The sequence below is a fragment of the Ursus maritimus genome, unplaced genomic scaffold (assembly GCF_017311325.1).
Source record: "Ursus maritimus isolate PB19 unplaced genomic scaffold, ASM1731132v1 scaffold_19, whole genome shotgun sequence".
Taxonomy (NCBI): Eukaryota; Metazoa; Chordata; class Mammalia; order Carnivora; family Ursidae; genus Ursus; species Ursus maritimus.
Window position 1 is genome coordinate 52,598,857 of NW_024424341.1, and position 18,985 is coordinate 52,617,841.

Here is an 18,985-nt window from a genome sequence, read left to right on the forward strand (position 1 = left end):
ACAGCTGCCCACCCAGGCCCTCTGGGGAGAGAAGACAGTCACAAGACAGAGATGGGAGAGGGTGTCCCTCTTTTGGGAATGAATGGGTGTCTGACCTCTAACTGTAGGAGGCCCTGTCCTCCTTCCTGAATCTAGGAGGGGGAAAGGCCTGACAGCCTTACAGGGACAGCCTTGGGCACGTGCTGGCCTCGTCCCATGCTGATGCCAGTGCCCTGGGTCTACAGGGAAGAGGCTCTGACCCCAGAATCACATGGTGAGGGACATTGTGTGGTTTCCCTCATCCATTTAACGAGTATTTACTGGGCATCTGTGATGTGTCAGGCCCTGGGCTGGGTCCTGGGAATCCACGGAGAACAGGACAGATGTGGGCCCTGGACTCGTGGGGTTTACCCTGTAACAGGGACACAGGCACTCGGGAAATCGTGGCACTGAGGAGTCATTATAATCCAGAGCAGGGCCAGGAAGAGATATTTTTTGGTGCGTCTGGAGCATGTCAGGGGGTCTCAGCTGATGGGGGGGTCACATGGAGCCCTTCTGAGAATGTGACCTAATGGTGATTGGACCTTTGCCCCTAGAAGGACAGAGGGTGTGGGGGGACGAGCTGCCCACAGAAGGACCAGTCTCAGTTGGCAGACGCCTGTCTGGCCGGAGGGGCTGACGGGGTCCAGTGTGGGGGCCTGGAGAGCCGGGAGGACTGTGACTGAGTGAGGCTGGGGAGGGTCAGACCCTGCTGGGATGCTGGTGCGCTGGGGAAGCTCCAGGGCACGAAGCAGCTCTGCCGCCCTCTGGTGGACCATGCAGGAAATGTGAAGAAAAAGTCTTTTTACCAACCTCACATTTTAAAAAATTTGTACTTTAAGTAATATTTCATATATGGACGTATAGTTTTTAACTACTTTATTGAGTTGTAGTTGATATATAAGAAATCCAACATATTGAAAGTATACAATTTAATAATTTTTGGCACACGCATGCAGAGAAGTCATTCATACCTGAAAATAATGAATGTGTCTGTTCCTCTCAAAAATCTCCTCTCATGTCCTCTTTATTCCTCCTGTTCTATGCTTTTTCTTGCCCAACTGCTCTGGCTAAGACTCTCAGTACTATGCTGAATGGAAGTGGTGAGGATGAGCACCCTTGTCGTGTTTCTGATCCCAGTAGGGAAGCTTTCAGCCTTTCTCCACCGAGTATGACGTTAGCTCTGGGCTTGCCAAATAGAGCTTTTATTCTGTTGAGGAGCAGCAAGTAGATAGCTTCCTATGCTTGTAATTTCTGTATATCTGTGTCTTTGCTCACTGCGGAGAAAGGGGAGCACTCCTGAAGTCGGTGGGCATGTAATCCCGTGCAGCCATTCTGGAACACAGTGGGAAGGTTCCTCTGAAAGATTAAAAGTAGATCTACCCTCTGATCCAGCAACTGTCCTCCTGGGTATTTACCCAAAGGATACAAAAATACTAATTCAAAGGGATACACGCACCCCGGTGTTTTTAGCAGCATTATTTACAGTAAGCAAACTGTGGAAACAGCCCAAATGTCCATCAGTGGAGGAATGGATAAGGATGATGTAGTTTGGATGGAATATTACTAAGCCACAAAAAAGAATGAACTCGTGATTTGTAATGATATGGATGGAGCTCGAGTGTATTATACTAAGTGAAATAAGTCAGAGACAGAGAAATACCATATGATTTCACTCGCGTGGAATTTAAGAAACAAAGCAAATTAGAATAGTGGAAAAAGAGAGAGAGGCAAACAAAGAAACAGAGTCTTCACTATAGAGAACACACTGGTGGTTGGCAGGGGAAGTGGGGGGATTTGTGAGATAGGTGATGAGGATTAAGGAAGGCACTTGTGATTAGAACCTGGTACTAAATGGAAGTGTTGAACCATGTGTTGTATACTTAAAACTAATAGTAGAGTGCATGTTAACTAACTGGAATTTATTTTATTTTATTATTCTATTTTTAAGGTTTTTTTTTTTAATTTTGCACAGAGAGAGAGCAAGGAAGCACAAACAGGGCGAGTGACAGAGGGAGAGGGAGAAGCAGATTCACTGATGAGCAGGGAGCACTTCCCTGGGCTCGATCTCAGGACTATGGAGCAGGACCTGAGTTAAAGGCAGACGCTTAACCGACTAGGCACCCAGGCACTATCTATATGATTTTTTGATTAATCGATTGAAAGTTATGGATATCCTAATGTTTCACCCTAACTACTTCAGCCTGAAACCTCATCAGAACCAGGATTTTTTCCTATATATCCCCAGTACGATGATCAAGCTCCCCCAATTTGATATTAGTACAACAATATAATCTAATACAAAGTCTGTATTCGCTTCCTATTACTGCTGTAACCAATTACCACAAAGACGGCGGCTTAGAAGCAACAGACCTTTACCATCTTACAGTTCTGGAGGTCAGAAGTCCAACATGGGATTTACTGACTATAATAGAGATATTGGCGGGGCCGCATTCCTTTCTGGAGGTTCTAGGGGTGGATCAATCTTCTTGCCTTCTCCAGTTTCTGGAGTCTGCCCACACTCCTTGATGGTGGTCTCTTGGTGCTCAGAGGGGCGTGTGATTGAGGATTCCATCCCTCCCTCCCCCTCTGCCCCTACCCCCAATTGCAAGTGTGCCCCTTCCCTCTCTCTCATATGAAAAAAACAGATCTTTTCAAAAGGAGGAATCTAACATTAATGCCACTGGATACCAGAAATAGGAAAAAAGTACTGAAGAAATAATGGTCCAAGAAGCTGAGTGAACCCCGAGCATGATAAGCAGTCACGCTGAGACACATGGCAAACTTCTGCAAAATAAGGAGAAGAGGGGAAAAAAAAAAAACCCAACCCTGAAAAGAAGCCAGAGAAACAACCCATTGCATATGAAGGAACACTGATTTAGTGACGGTAGGTCTGTATCTGACAGCACGGAGGCAGAAGGAAGTGGCAGGTTTTTCAAGTCGACTACAAATCCTGTGTCTGGGAGAATGATCTTCAGGAGGAAAGGGGAACTAAGGACATTTTCTTTCTTTTTTTTTTTTTTTTTTTAAGATTTTATTTATTTATGTGACAGAGAGACAGCCAGCGAGAGAGGGAACACAGCAGGGGGAGTGGGAGAGGAAGAAGCAGGCTCCCAGCGGAGGAACCCGATGTGGGACTGGATCCCGGAACGCCAGGATCACGCCCTGAGCTGAAGGCAGACACTTAACGACTGCACTACCCAGGCGCCCCTAAGGACATTTTCTGATGAAGGAAGAACATGGAATTGGCTGCCAGCTGACCTACTACTAAAGAATAGCCAAGGGAAAGATGTCCCGTTCATCCTTCTCTGTGGCTTCTGTGTGCTGTCATATCTGAAAGCTAACCGAATTTACTTTGTTTTGAAGAAAACTCTGCCCCCAATGTGGGTCTTGAATTCACGACCAAGAGATCAAGAGTCACATGCTCCACCGACTGAACCAGCCAGGAGACTGTAACCAAATTTAAAATAATTGAAATCAGAGTCTGTTCTCTGAAAATAGTAATCAAACTAGAAATCAGCAATAGAAAAACAAGGGACATCTCCAAAACATTTGTAAAGCAAGCTACATATTTGTAAATAATCTATGGTTCAAGGAGGATATCTCAAAGGAATTTTAAAAAAATACAGAGACTTAAAAAGATGTTTTAGTTATTTATTTGAGAGAGATGGGGAGAGAGAGGGAGAGGGAGAGTCCAGGTGAGCACCAGCAGGTGGAGCAGCAGAGGGAGAAGCAGGCTCCCCGCTGAGCAGGGAGCCCAACACAGGGCTCCATCCCAGGACCCTGAGATCATGACTTGAGCTGAAGGCAGATGCTTAACTGATGGAGCCACCCAGGTGCCCCTAAAAATACACAGAATTAAATGAAAAATACTAAAAAGAAATCTGTCCCATTTGTGGGATGCAGCTTATCCTGTCCTGAGAGGGGAATTTGTAGCATGAAATGCTTACACATAATAAAAGAGGAACTATCTCAAAGCAAATAATCAAACTTCCTAACACAAGAACTAGAAAAGTTAGAGTAAAGTGAACCCAACTAAGAGGAGAAAGGAAGAAATAATAAGATAAGAGCACCCAGGTGACCCTTATGTTGGCCACTATGAGTGGACAGAATGGACCTGATGCCCATGGGTGGGCAGCACTGGGTCTGTAGCATCACAGTTGGTTCTGTGGGTGGGTTGTGGATGGGAAAGAGGAAGATGGGGGTGGGGGCCCTAGTGTTTTCTCTTCCTCTGAGGGGTCACAGGCAGATGCAGGAACACTCAGATGTGGCATTCTACCCTGGGAGATCTTCAGGCCCCACTTGCCCCTTGGGTGGAAGGTCTGCTCTGCTGGGAAAGACAGGCAGATGGCAAAGGACTCTGACTCCAGGCACAGCGCTCAGCAAGGAGGAGCTGGGAGAATAGCCCAGGGTTCTGCTGAGCCCTGCTGCCTGGGAGAGCTCAGCTGGGGCTTGGGAAACAGGAGGCTGTGCTCAGGGGTGCTCTAGGCTGGGTGATGGGTGTGTTTCCAAGGTCAGGCATCAAGGGTCAGAAGTTAATCATGAAACATGCCGTCCTTATTGTAGACAAGAGAGGGTCGAGACACTCAGGGGCCAGGAGGTTCCCCAAGGGGCTGGAGCACCTCCTAGCGTCCCTGAGGCCACCCTCTGGGGCAGCAATCAGCCATGCAGAGAGCTGTAATCAATGTGCCAAGAAGTAACATCCGGACGTGTGCAAAGGGTTTACGATTCACATGAGAGCAGAATCGGGTTGTCCCTGTGATAGCATTCTGCCTTGCTGCATCTTTCTTCTGTAGGATAGAAATGGGCAGCCTCTCCCCCAGTCCCTCACTGCCTCCTCCCTGCTCCACTCCTGGGGGGAGGGAGGCTGAGATACTGTCCATGGTGCTGATGAACTCCAGCTTTTCCCAGGGCTTTGAACCCTTAATCTCCTCTGTCCACAGACTTTCCATTCTTGACAAGGAGCATTAGGAACCAGGAAGAGGTGGAGAGGGTAGCAGGGAGTGTGGACTGGCCTCTGTCTCCATCGCTCAGGGTAGGGAGGGTGCTGTGGACATCACTGCAGGAAGTGACTCCACAGTCAGATGACCAAGTCCAGGCTGCCCACCAGCAGTTTGTAGAGAAGGCTGGTGATGAACCTGAACCTTGGTCCATGTGCCTGAATATCCTCAGGGCCTAGAGCTGGTTCTCTGGTTCCGACTGCGGCTTCTCACCCCCTTAGAGTCCTGGGTCTCAGGGGGCCCCAGGCATTTGGGAAACTAAGAAGCCACTTCTGCTTTCTGGTTGATCTGGCAGTAAATGTTTGTGTCGCGGTGTTGTAATTCCTATAAAAGAAGAAGAGGACTCTGAGCCACTGTCACCTCCTTAGAACATATCTGGTTTACTTTTCAGTTCTAGACTCATGTGGTCTGCTCTCTGAGAGCCTGGCTGTGTCACAGGTTTCTGACCCAGGCCCCTCGTTCCTCCCAGTACCCCCCATTTCCCATTTGTTCTGCTGTTTCTTGAACCTGAAATCACAGCCAGGGTCAGGCTGGGGGAAGATCTTCAGCCCCCTTGGGTTCTGGGACCAGAACATTCATTGCCCACACTCACCTGATAGATAGGAATGGCTGTGGTGGGGCTGGGCAGGGAATCCTAGACAGAAAAGAATGGGAGTAGGTAGGCAGAGAGGGAGGGTCATTTCTCTACAGAAGTGACAGTTCTGCCTTTTGAACTGCCTTAACCATTACCCTGCCCATTGCACCCTATGCCCCTATCCTCTTAGCCCAGGAACCCTGGCTACCCTGCCCCTTGCTGGACTCCGGGTTCTCCTTTGGCTAATTCAGGGGAGCAGGGACAACTCAGGACATGGTAGGGGGTGGTCCTGCCCCTGAAAAGGGTCTAGTCCTGGCCAGAAGAGGGCTTGCCTTGTCCTGGCTATTCTGTGGGAAGCAGGGTCTGCTCCGTGTTGTTGAATTGGTCGTTTGCTCTGTCTTGAGGCTGCACAGCAAGGACCCCAGTGGAANGAGTGATGGTGGGGGGGGGGACAGCTTACCGGGTATGTAGAGCTTCTGGCTGGACCATGGCCTAGGAACAGAGACAGGAGTTAGCACCCAGGGCTCTGAAGAAGCTTGGACCCACCTTCCCAGGAGGGGATATTCCACAGCTTTCAAAGGACAGGGAAGCAGGAGTACCCTCAGGGAGAGACCATTTTAGGGTCCAGTGAAGGCCAGGTATTGACCTATGAGCCAAATTCCACACACCAGGGAGTATAGCCAGTTGAGATCCCCAGTGTTTCTCCCTAGATAAATGTTCAGAGACTCCAGAGCAATGACTGGCAGGAGTGGACATTGGGCATGACTTCGGGGCTTCCCTTCCCCCCGGGCTGAAGAGATACTCACGGGGGGTGGATGCCGGGCACCAGAGCTCTCTGAGATCATGCCAGCCACTGTCCCTAGGAAAGATCAGGCTTATGTGTGGGGTGCAGGGAGAGGTCACAGCTTTGGTATTAAACAGTGGATAAGCAGGATCCTCATTCCAGGAAGGGTTAGAGACCTCCTGTCTCTACCAGTGCTGTTTAGCAGAGAAGGGCCCAGAAGAGGGAATAAGGAAAGGCCTTTGGAGAATATCCTCGAACCACAGGGGAAGACCCACAGGCTGATGAGTGACTAGGAGTAAGTGTCCTCAGGAGGGATGGAGGACCCAGGAAAGAAATCAAACATGATGGGTTGACTGAGTGGAAGCTTCAAGGCTATAGCTGCATATAGAGGACACTTGGGGTGCCCTGGGTATGTTGGACCCCTAAATGTGGTGCCCTGCTGTGGCCAGACCCTCCCCACTCAGGCCAGGAGATGCTGAAATGTAACAGTGCCTTGTCCTCTTCTCCATCTGCCTGGACAAGAGGCATAAAGGACATCCCAGGGCCTCAACCTGGCTAACCCAGGTCTCTGGTTTCACACATCAGAGGCTGTGGTTCCTACAGCTGCCATTTGAGGGATGACCTCATCTGGCCTGTCAGGCTCTTCCACTCTTCATTGCGTGACTCTGCCAAGTACCACCCTCAGATCATGAGGCTGCAAATCCCCCTCATAGGGCATGTGGACTTAAAGAAACCACGGGAGGTGCTGTTTACTGAGTACTTAGTCCTGTCAGCACTGCTGTAACGTTGCCAAGTGAACCATGACAGCCCTGAGGAGTTGTTCCTTAATGGTCCCTAATGTATAACTAGGGAACATGTGAAGGAAGCACCCCAGTCAACAGCTGCTGAGGAAGGAGCCAGAGGGAATGAGACGGGAAATTCCAGGGGGTAGTTGGGAGGTCTGGAGTAGCCAGTCCAGAATCCTAGGTCAGTATGGGGTCTCCTCCTGGCCAGGGGTCTGCTGCAGGACAGGATCAGTGTGTGGGAAATCCCATCATACCTTCCAGTCCTTGTGCGGAGCAGGAGACACCCCAGGGCCACTGTCAGTGCCAGTGCGACCAGGACCCCCACAGCGATGCCAATGATGGACCCCACAGGGAGACCTGTGGTACTTCTTCCATCTGAATGAAGAAGAAAAAGGGAGAGGAATGAGTCCCAAGTCAAATCAGGGGAAGCCAGGAGGAGCCATGGGTAAAAGGTCTGGTTAGGGAGGAAGAAAGGCCTTGAGTCTGACTGCTGTATGTGTTATCACCACAGTGTCTCATCCCTTTGGCCACTGCACCATTTTTGTTCCTCACACTGAAACCCTGGACTTGCTTTAATCTTCACATTGTACCCACAGCCCTGGGGACAGTGCTGGCATCCTGTTTATTTTCCTTTCTCATGAAGCCTCTTCCCCTGTGTCTTCTGCTCCATCACCATTGATGGTCTTAGAGGGAGGCCCTTACCTGTCCACTCTTCACTGATTAAAGAGAATAACATTAGCTGACTGCTTTTGAGGTCGGCTCTGTGCCAGGCACGTCGGAAATGTGTTACCTCTTATCTGATGCTTCCCTGCACATGAGGGGGCCGGATGTCATCACCACTGTGCAAAATGAGCATCTGAGTCTGTAAAGGGCTTCAGTAAATCAGTGAAGGCCTCACAGCTGGAATGTGATCAGACAACACTGAATCCCAATTCCCTGAGACATTACAGCTAGTAACAAAAACGTGACTAACAAAAGAGCAATAGGTGCTAAGTTTGATTGAGCCTGAATCTGTGTATATCGCTGTCTCAAGATTTCATCTCATGAATTTATATTAACAACCCTCACAACTGCCCTAAGATCCGGCTGTTCTTTCCAGTTTTAGAGATGAGGAAACTGAGGTTCAGGAGTTTGAGCATCTTGCCTGAGGTCCAACAGCTGGTACATATCAGAACTGAGATACTAACAAGATTCGTCTAATTCTGGGGAATATTATCCACACTGACCTAGAGGCTCTGAAGGAGGCTCCCACCTCCTCCAGGCCAGCATCCATTTCACACCGCCTGCCAGTAAAATATACAGGGAAGATGCGGCAGAGGTCGAGGGTCACTTGCAGCTCACATCCAGCCTGATGGGGTTACTTTTGTAGCAATTGACCAGATTGGAGTCCTCACACTCTAATTCCCTGCATCCTCCCTCCTGACAGGATCTATGGTGAGAGTGCTATTGTCCTGCGACAGCTTCATCCTCTCCATTAGCTTTAGACTCTGACCATTGAGAACCAGTGGATGGAGACCCCAGGATTATGTGTGGAGCAGGTCAGGACCACAGAGTCCTTATGTTCTGTGACTATGGCATTGTTGGCCTGGACAAAGGGCTGAGCCACTGGCTCTGTGGAGAAACACAGGATGTTATGGAATGAGAATCAGTTTGGAAATGGGGCCACATCCTTCCTCTGAGATGCAAGCCAATCTGAGGGCCCAAGGAGCTCTGTAATGGGGCCTGAAAGGATGGCCTTGCTGTCTGCAGAAGCCCGAGTATCTTTGTTCAGGTGACGATCTGTAAGGAGAGGGCAGTACCTTCCCCTCTGACGCTCAGTCATGTGTCTCTTCTGCCTGGACATCTCTGTAGTATCAGCACCAGGAACCTCTTAGCCCACATGGCTGGCAGCCTCTTTATTATGAGGAATTCTTTCCCATTGAGTTTTGTGTGACTTTCTTGAACTTCTGTGACTTTGAAAGATCAGGCCTCATTCCTTATATACCTTTCCAATATGTTGGGGGAGGAAGACTCACACCCCTTATACCTCCGTGTCCAAGGCAGCTTTATGTAAAGTAGGGAAGCCATTTACACTGTTACAATTAACTACGGAATGAGAGCTGACTGCCCCCTCTTCTTTAACTTAGGAATCAAAATGTTTTCAATCTACAGGATTTCTCACCTTGAAGAAGACTCTTACTTCCAAATCTGTGGATTGACTCTCATGGTGAAAACTCATGTAGAGAAGAGGTTACTGTATACAGAATACTGGCACTCTTACAAATAGAAGGAAACTACTGCAACATAATAAAGGCCCCATAAGAAACACCGAAGGCTACCATCATCTCCATGATGAAACACTGAAAACCTTTCTTTCAACATCAGGTAGAAGTTAAACATGCCACTCTCAACATCCGTATTCAACACAGTACAGAAGTCCAGTCCAAAATAATTAGGAGGAAAAAAACACAGAATATGATTAAATTGGAAAGAATAAGTACAATCATGTCTGCTCATAGACAACATGAAATTTTATGTACAAAATACTGAAGATTCCACAAAAAACTGCTGAACTAATAAACAATTTCAACAACTTTGCAGGCTACAAAATCAACACAAAAATCACTGTGTTCCTGACACTAACAGTGACGTACCCGAAAAAGAAAATAGGAAAACAATTCTATTTGCAATAACATTAAAAAGAAGAAAATTCTTAGGAAAAAAGAATCAAATACTTAGGATTTAACTTAATTACTGAGTCAATAGACTGTTTATGGAAATCAATAAAACATTGATGAAAGAAATGATAGAGGATGCAAATAAATGGAAAGACATCCCATGTTCATGGATGATGAGACTTAATATTGTTAAGATGACAGTGCTATCCAAAGAGATCCGTGGATTCAATGTAATCTCTATCAAATACTTTTTAAAATGATTTTATTTTTAAGTAATCTCTATACTCAACGTGGGGCTGAAACCCACAACATCAAGATCAAGAGTTGCCATCCACTGACTGAGCCAGCCAGGTGTCTCCCTATGAAATTCAGAAGGAAATATTTTGCAGAAATAGGAATTTCCAAAAATTCACATGGAATCTCAGGGGCCTGAAATAGCCATACTTATTTCAAAAAAGTACAAAAAGAAGGACTCCCACTTCCTGACTGCAAAGCTACAGTAACCAAAATAACCGGGGTCCGGTATAAAGAGAGACATAGCGATGAATGGAATAGAATAGGCACCCCAGAGACAAACCCTGGCATATATGGTCCAACGATTTTCTAGAAGGTTGTCATGACCATTCAATGGAGAAAAAAATCTATTCAACCAATATTGTGGGGAATACTGGATATCCATGCAAATGAATGAAGTTGGACTCCAATTACACCATGTACAAATATTTATGTAAAGTAGATAAAAAATCTAAACATAAGAGTCAAATGTAAAAGTCTTAGAAGAAAACATAAAGCAAGAACTATTTGAAACTGAAGACCCCAATGATTTCATACTTATGACACCCAAAGCAAAGACAATAAAAGAAAAAGTAGATGGATTGAATTGCATCAAAATGGAAAACTTCTGTGCATCACAAGACACAATCCAGAGAATGGTAGCACTAGTTTTGGAATGAACAGGATATAGGGATGAAATGCACAGCATAGGAAATACAGTCAATGGTATTTTGATGGGGCTGCATGGTGACGGATAGGAGCTATAATGTGTTGAGAAGAGCGTAACACATAGAGTTGTCCAATCACTATGCTGTACAAGTGAAACTATGTTACACTATGTATCAAGTAAAGTTCACTAAAGAAAAAAATAGTGTCGGCAACCCATGGTTTGGAAGGAAATATTTGCAATCATATCTGGTAAGAGGTTAATATCTGGATTATATAAAGGACATCTGCAATTCAACAATAGAAGCAACTTGACCCTGAGGATCCTTCTACTTCCCCATTTGCAAAACCTTCTTCTATACATGGGGCTCTCTGGAGCTGAGAAAACCCGTCCCCACCTTCCAGGCTGATCCAAGCTCTGCCATGACAAATCAGAAGGCAGGGAGGAAAGGTCTGCTGACATGTAATGGGCGCGTGCAGGCACAGATTAGGGATTTGCTTGTGGGAAAAAGCTCTTCTAGGCTCTATTCTGAAAGCCAGACAGACCTTCTCCACAGCATCAGTGCAGACGCTCCAGGGATCCACTTACCAGAGACTGTGATAGTCTTGACTGTGGTCTTACTGAGGCGAGTGCCCGAGTTAGAGGCGACGCAGGTATAGGCTCCACTATCATTCACAGTGACGTTGGGGATAAAGAGCTCCTGTGTGGATGTCTGGGGCCTCCCATTGACAAGCCAAGAGTACCGTGCAGGTGGGTTAGAGGCTGCGTGGCAGGAGAGCATGAGGCTGGCCCCTGGATGGTAATAGGAGTCTGAGGGGGAAATGGTGGGGGCATCCAGGCCATCTGGAGCAAACAGAATAAAGCCACAGGTGATGTAATCTGAAGGAAGGGGAAGCTCCTGGTCTGTATTAGTGCCACACTGCCCCTCTGAGCTGAGTCCCAAACTTGTCTGAGAAAGTCCCAACCAGAAGCCCCCTGTGTTCACTGAGCCTGGGTCTGAGACAGTCACCTGTGTCCCCTCACAGGTTGGTGACCCTCTCAGGGAGGAGCAGCCTGTCCCCTCCCTGTCTTGGCTTAGGCTGGGTCTGCCGACGTTTCCCTGGGACAAGAAGCCATGGCCAGGCTGGGGGTCCAGCTGAGAGTCATGGACTCGGACCCCAGAAGGATGGATGTGGCCTGGCCTCTGGCAGTGTGGATTTGGGCTGGCAGCGTGGGCCAGGTAGGAAGGGAAGTTACTCACAGAGAACATTCAGGGTGAATGGGTCACTACGACCAGCACTCACTGGGTTCTGAGTCCCACACTCATAGGGTCCTGTGTCATTACTTGTGACACGGTGTATAGTGAGAGTCCTGTTGTCCAGGGACAGCTGCAACCTGGCGCTGACCGGGAGGCTCTTCCTGTTTACTGACCACAGGTAGCTTGTGCTCTGAGTCTGAGGTTCACACGTTAATACTACAGGATCCGCATTCTCCAAGGGGTCAGAGTTGTTGCTTGTGATGATGGGTTTGGGTAACTCCGCTGTGCAGACAACAGGAGAACATTGCCCTCGGTGGTACCTTTGATTCCCTCGCAAGCACCTTGAATCGAATTCCCAACTCTTAGCCCTCAGCCAACCTGAGTCCTTCAAGCATAAGGCAGGTCTGTGTATCTCAAGACAAACGCATGAGGTTCTGAGCCTCAAAGAAAGTAAAGCGCCTGCTCTGTGTGTCTGATGCCACAGGCTTCTGCAATGTCAATTACAGAGCAGCATTGGGTCATGGAGACATAAGACAGAGTCACAGACAGCCCCGGACCTCTCCTGGAGCTTCACTGACCTGACAGCCCAGCCTGGGGATGGGGTCTGAGCAGAAAGGACACCCGGGGACACCAGGAACAAGCTCGGAGATCAGTTCAGTACTCAGGCCAGGTCCTGCAGGGGGTGTTCTGCCCGCTGTTTGATATGAGTGACATAGGCAGAGACCCCATCCATGGCAGGGCTGAGTCCAATGACCAAGCAGAGAGCGAGGGGATGAGCAGGAAGCAGGGATGGTGAGGGATGAACGACCCATCATCTCTTCAGAGAGGCGTCCTGGGTGTAGCATCCTGGGACCTCTGGCCACACAGGCTCCCTGCCCACAGCTGGAGAGACACCCACACTGCTCACTCCTTCCCTCCTAAACAAAAGCAACTGAGTTTGTTACACGTGGACCCTGGGCTGGTTTTAGGTGCAGAGTCTGGAGGAGAAGGCAAGTGCTTTCCCTGACACCCAGTGGGACCCACAGCAACACATCAGCAATCAATCTGATCTCAAGTGCAGCCCATGGAGGTGAGTGTCCCCACCTGAGGGGCGGCCAGGTCATTCTGCCTCTGATTGTTCACGCAGGTCACATGGTTGAGTAAACACGGAGTGAGCCTCCATTTGCCCTCACTGCCCACACCTGCATCCCTCCCTCTGATGGAGGAGAGGACGGGGCTGTGTCTGCACCCAGAAACTTGAGAACTCTGAAATGCTGTCACCAGTCTGAGTGACCCTGATTCAGTGACTGTGTCTCTTCGTGCCTCAGTTTCCCCTTAATGCAGTAGGAATAATGATAAATGATCTCTGCTTTCCATCCCTGTGAATTAACCCTTAAACGAACCCAAATCCCTGACCTCAATCTGCTCTGTAGCAGCTGGCCAATCAAATGGCATCGTGTCTGCTCCTCTCCACAAGAGAAGGCCCCCTGGGCCTGATTCTTGGTGGAGGAGGAGACCCCAGGAGCACCTCTTGCTCTGTTCCTCCCTGGGGGTGCTGACCTTCCTCTGCATTCCCCCATGTCCCCCACAGCACTTGGCTAACGGACTGGGGACTTTTTACGTGTGTGCTGTCCATGCTGAGTCTCAGGTGAAGGACCAGGCTCTGCCCTCCCCAGATGTGACCCTTGAGACTGAGCACTGGCTGCTGAGCAGCTCGGGCAGCCGGGAAATGGTTGCTCCCAGTCAGCTCTGCCCGGGATCCTAACCACATCCTGGCACAGACCCCCAGGCTCACTAGGATCCGGAGCCCCAAGGCAGTGGTCTGGGCAGGGGTTTCTGAGCTGAGCTCTGGGGAGGATCCCAGGGCCCCTCAGGCCTGGTCCTGACTGGGTCCTGCAGGGTCTTTCTCAGATGATCCCGGAGTCTGGATCCCGAGAAAGGAATTCTGACCCTAGGAAGTTTGTCTCCAGTGTGTGTGTCCCGCACTAAATGCTCAAACCCCCACACAGGACATAATGCCGAAGGGGATGAAGGCCCCGTCCAGGCCTGTGAATCCCGTGTGTGTGACGTAGAATTCACCCCACCCAACACCAGAGGTGAGAGAGAATTACTCACGGAATACGCGGATTTGTCCTGTTCCTTGTTCCACTTGAGCATTTTTCCTCACGATTTGTAGGGTGTAGTTTCCTGTGTCGTTCAGGGTGACTCTCTGGAACAGCAGGGACCCATTGGGGTATATTGTCTCTCTGCCGCTGTGTGCAGGCCCTGGGGTAGTTACTTGTGTGTCTACTACATATGATATAATTTGATGGCTTGTATTTACAGTTTCCCCTCTGAACCAGTTACAGCCTAGAAGATCCCCAGGCAGATTGTGGACTCGCAGAAGAACGTCCTTCCCTTCGGCAGCATTGGGCGGCACAGATTCCACAGTGAGTTGGGCAGTGGTGGGCGGGTTCCAGAAGGTTAAGAGTGAGACTAGGAGGGACGGGAGGAGACAGATCAGTGTTTGGAGCAAAGTGTTGGGAAAGAAAGCTGGGGCCCTGGACGCGGAACAGGTCCTAACCCCCATTCATGGTGTGTGTGTGAGTGTGCCCGGGTATCTGTGTGTGTGTGTGTGTGTGTGTGTGTGTGTGTGTCTCCTGCTGGCCAAGGTCAGCGGCATGACCACACTACATCAGCACCTCTGAACTTAATTTCCTCACTTTCGAACACTCTTCCCATCATGTCGTCACTCAAAACTCCCTCCCTGCCCTCGGATACCTGTTCACACTCAGGGGATCCTCGGGAGAGGCCTGCCCTGACCCCCTCCTCTAAAGACCCTCTGTCTTCACGTTCTGACCTTTCCCTGCTCTGTTCCCTTCCTGGTGCTTGTCACTACCTGACCTCACATTCTAGATGTCTCTGCATGTCTGTCTTCCTTCCCATAGAACTGAGCTCGAGGAGGGCAGGGACTCCTCTAATCTGTGCTGTACCCCAGTGGTGGGGCAGGCTGCAAACACCCGGGACTGAAAGAATGTGTCCCCAGTATCCTCTGCGGCTAGCATTTATCTGTCAGGATCTCAGGCTGGTGGGAAGGGGCAGCAATTAGGGTCCCTGGTTGTTGTTACCATACATTTCCCAAATTCAGTCCTCAGTGATGAGTAACTTATGAAATAACCCTTCCCTCACCACTTGCAGATCACGGCATTTTCCTGTTGCTGAGCTGGCTCTCCGGTCCTGCCCTGCTCTCCCGCCGCCTCTCAGAGCCCTGTTCTCCACAGGATTCCCAGCCCACCTCTGTCTCCCATCCTCCTGCCCACTCCCTGGGGATCATCCCTCTCACCTGCCAGCAGGAGCCCCTGCCAGGGGACATGTCCTCCTCGGGGAGGGGCCGAGGGGGGCTCCATGGTGCCTGCTGCCCGCTCTGTCCCTCCCGCTGTGAGAAGAGCTTCTGCTCCAGAAATGCTCAGGAGCAGTGCTGTCCCAGTCCTGTCTGCTCTGCTGTCCTTCCTCTCTCTGTGCTGAGAGGCCTCTGTGGGCAGGATTTCTGGGCAGGGTCACGTGGGTCAGGGGGTGGGGTCTCTGCCAGTTTCCCCTCCCCCCCTTCCTCACCTGTTCCTCTTGAATCCCTTGTCCTCTTCTTCCCCTTTCATTTCTGTCTACACTGCGGTTCCCTGGGAACTGCTGAGGCCTCTCCCTCTTCAGCTGTGATTTCCCACCATATGTGAGAGCGCACACGCCCTTGTTTGGACAAGCACAAGGCTGTGGTGTTGTGGTCCGGTGACCCCCACAGGTAGGGGGCATAGGGCACGGTCAGTGCCCCCACAGCCCTCTCTCCTCCTCGTGTGGCTTTCCCTTCAGAGCAGGAGCCTGGAGGCTGCCTGAGGAACTGTTGTCACAGGGATGTCACCCCCACTGTGCACTGGAGTCACCTGTGGAACTTTATCAAGACTGTGAACGCCCAGGTGACACCTAGAAATGCTGCTTCAGCAGATGCCCAGCCAGGCTGAGACCCCATGATGTGGGGGTGGGGCCTCCTCTCAGTCTCCTTTGCCCACGGAGGGTCTATGGATCCTGTGAAAATGCAGATTCTGACTCAGCAGGTGTGGTGTGGACCCCAGAGTCGGCCTCTATAAGCTCCCAGGTGATTCTGGTCATCCCGGCCCCGGGAGCACACTGCGAATAGCCAGACTGAGGGTGACCCGGTTCCCTTAGAGGATGGCCCTCCCCCCTACTCCCAGTTGGCCTCTGCTGTGTCCTGGCCTTGAGTCTGTTAGCACCACACAGAATGCCCCAGGGTCCCCCACATCCAGGGGATTATTTCTGTTTGAAACAGAGAAGCCCAGCTGGGCACCGGTCTCCCCAGTGTTCTCACAGGATCTGGGGAGGTTGGATTGCCTCCTGGCAACAAGGTCCCAGAGATGACTCTGGGGTGAGGAAGGGGCCGTCCGAGTGATGACTGGTGAGGGACCAGGTGTCCAACCCTGTGTGTCCCCAGCCCGGGCTCTGGTTCCAGGGACAGAGACCCAACCAGGTGTGTCAAGGGCTCAGTTCCCAGGCGGGAAGGGGGTTTCCTGCATATCCTGGGAAGAGAAGAGATGGTGGGAGGCCAGGTGGCTGGGGCACCAGGAAGGTGTTGAGGAGACCCTCCATCTCCATGTTTGTTGACTGAACTGTGGCCCAGAGACTGTCCATGTGCTCCTGAGTGTCCTGGGCAGCCCGTGTCCTCTGCCTGGGGGACTTTCCTGTGGTCACCCTGCCTCCCCCGTAAGTGGTGCCAGGCAGGGAATGGGGAGCTGAACAGGGATCCCTGACAGATCAGGATGGTTCTAGGGCCCCAGAAGGAGTGGGCAGGACAGAACAGGCACGTGTGAGGGACCCAGAAGGGTCTGTTAAAGAAAGGGATGGAAACCAGACTCCCCCTCCACCTCCTTAGCCAAAGCCAGCTTCAGGGTTTTATGTCCTGTGTGCTGTCTGTATGTCCCTATGTCCCCCCTGGAGGCGATGCTGAGGGGCTGCCAGGGATGCTGACCAGTCTCCAAAGGATGTGAGGGTCCCTGAAACCTGGGCAGAGGTGAGGGACTGGGCAGCCTGGGTCCTGGTCATTGCGGGACCCAGATCACCCGACTCCATCCTAGGGCAGCATGAACCCAGGGAGAGGACAGGCCCTGTCCAGAGGATTCCTCATCCTGTGTCAGGAGAACTGTCTTACCAGAGGGATGTGCTCCCTCAGCAGGAGCTCTATGTCCTGGAGATTTCAAAGAATGACCTAGTAGAGGTCGCTTGAGCTTTGGGGAAAAACCCAGCCTGGGGGACTGAGCACCACAATGCCCTGTCTCCCCATCACAGCGGGCGGGGGGGGGGGATGGGCGATTGCATCTAAGTCATCTGTGTCCTTGTCTCTCTTCTGCTCTAGGTCTCCTCACAGGAACCAGGAGCTGGATTGGCTCCACCCAGAGACACAACTGAGGGATCCCAGGGCTGCCTCTGTCAAAGGGAGGAGACCCTCAGCCCCGGGGAAACACAGGCCGATCTGGGTTCTCCTGTCCCATCTGCCGGGAAGTTCCCCTCATTCCCCAGGACTCCTTGGACTGCTTAGAAATCTTCAGGGGGACACTGCAGCTGTCCCCACAGACCAGGGGCCTTCAGGGAGTCACCCCCTGATGTCTTTGGAGGTCAGGGTAGGACTCTGAAGTCCCCTGGTCGTAATTGCACCTGGGCTGGTGATCCAGAATTTGTGGCAGGTCAGATCTCTGAGAGAAGAGGAAGGACACAGCTGCCCACCCAGGCCCTCTGGGGACAGAAGATAGTCACAAGACAAAGATGGGAGGGGGTGTCTGTGTTTTGGGAATGAATGGGGGTCTCACCTCTAACTGTAGGAGTCCCTGTCCTCCCTCCTGAATCTAGGAGGTGTAAACGCCTGACAGCCTTACAGGGATAGCCTCGGGCACGTGCTGGCCTCCTCCCATGTTGATGCCAGTGCCCTGGGTCTGCAGGGAAGAGGCTCTGACCCCAGGTGACAGGGGGGTGACATGCTTCCATTGTGTGGTTTCCCTCATCTATTTAATGAGTATTTACTGGGCACCTGTGTTGTGTCAGGTCCTGGGCTGGATCCTGGGAATCCACGGAGAACAGGACAGATGTGGGCCCTGGACTCGTGGGGTTTACCCTGTAACAGGGCCACAGGCACTCAGGAAATCCTGGCACTGAGGAGTCATTATAATCGAGAGCAGGGCCAGGAAGAGAAATTGTCTGGTGGGTCTGGAGCATGTCAGGGGGTCTCAGCTGATGGGGGGTCACATGGAGCCCTTCTAAGAAATTGACCTTATGGTGAGTGGACCTTTGCCCCTCTAGGGACAGAGGATGTGGAGGGACAAACTGCCCACAGAGGGACCAGTCTCAGCGGGCAGATGCCTGTCTGGCCGGAGGGGCTGACGGGGTCCAGTGTGGGGAGCCTGGAGAGCCAGGAGGACTGTGACTGAGTGAGGCTGGGGAGGGTCAGACCCTGCTGGGCTGTGGGCTCCCTGAGGAAGCCTCCAGGGCACGAAGCAGCTCTGCCGCCCTCTGGTGGACGGTGAAGGAAATGTGGAAGAAAAAGTCTTACCCACCTTGCGTTTTAAAAATTGTCTACTTTATTTTTTTTAAGGATTTTATTTATTTCTTTGAGAGAGAGAGAGAGAGAGAGACAGCCAGCGAGAGAGGGAACACAAGCAGGGGTAGTGGGAGGGGAAGAAGCAGGCTCCCAGCAGAGACGCCTGATGTGGGGCTCGATCTCAGAACGCTGAGATCACGCCCTGAGCAGACACTTAACGACTGCGCCACCCAGGTGCCCCTAAAATTTTGTACTTTAAGTAATATTTCACATATGGACGTATAGTTTTTAACTACTTTATTGAGTTGTAGTTGATATATAAGAAATCCAACATATTGAAAGTATACAATTTAATAATTTTTGGCACACGCATGCAGAGAAGTCATTCATACCTGAAAATAATGAATGTGTCCCTTCTTCTCAAAAATCTCCTCTCATGT

General features: G+C 50.6%; 1 protein-coding gene across 2 annotated transcripts in view; it reads right to left on the reverse strand.

Annotated features, from left to right (window-relative positions):
* LOC103680172 (carcinoembryonic antigen-related cell adhesion molecule 6-like) overlaps window positions 1-15,481 on the reverse strand; it is a 28,222-nt gene extending 12,741 nt beyond the window's left edge. The window contains exons 1-4 of one of the 2 annotated variants that reach the window (XM_040634068.1): window positions 15,297-15,481; window positions 14,090-14,449; window positions 11,999-12,277; window positions 11,347-11,601 (exon numbers count right to left, since the gene is read on the reverse strand). In XM_040634068.1, the coding sequence (XP_040490002.1) occupies window positions 11,347-11,601; window positions 11,999-12,277; window positions 14,090-14,449; window positions 15,297-15,360 (958 nt within the window). In that variant the 5' untranslated portion in view covers window positions 15,361-15,481. The remainder of the gene's footprint in view (window positions 1-11,346; window positions 11,602-11,998; window positions 12,278-14,089; window positions 14,450-15,296) is intronic. The other variant, XM_040634067.1, reaches the window with a different exon arrangement.
* Between the last annotated feature and the right edge of the window lie 3,504 nt (window positions 15,482-18,985).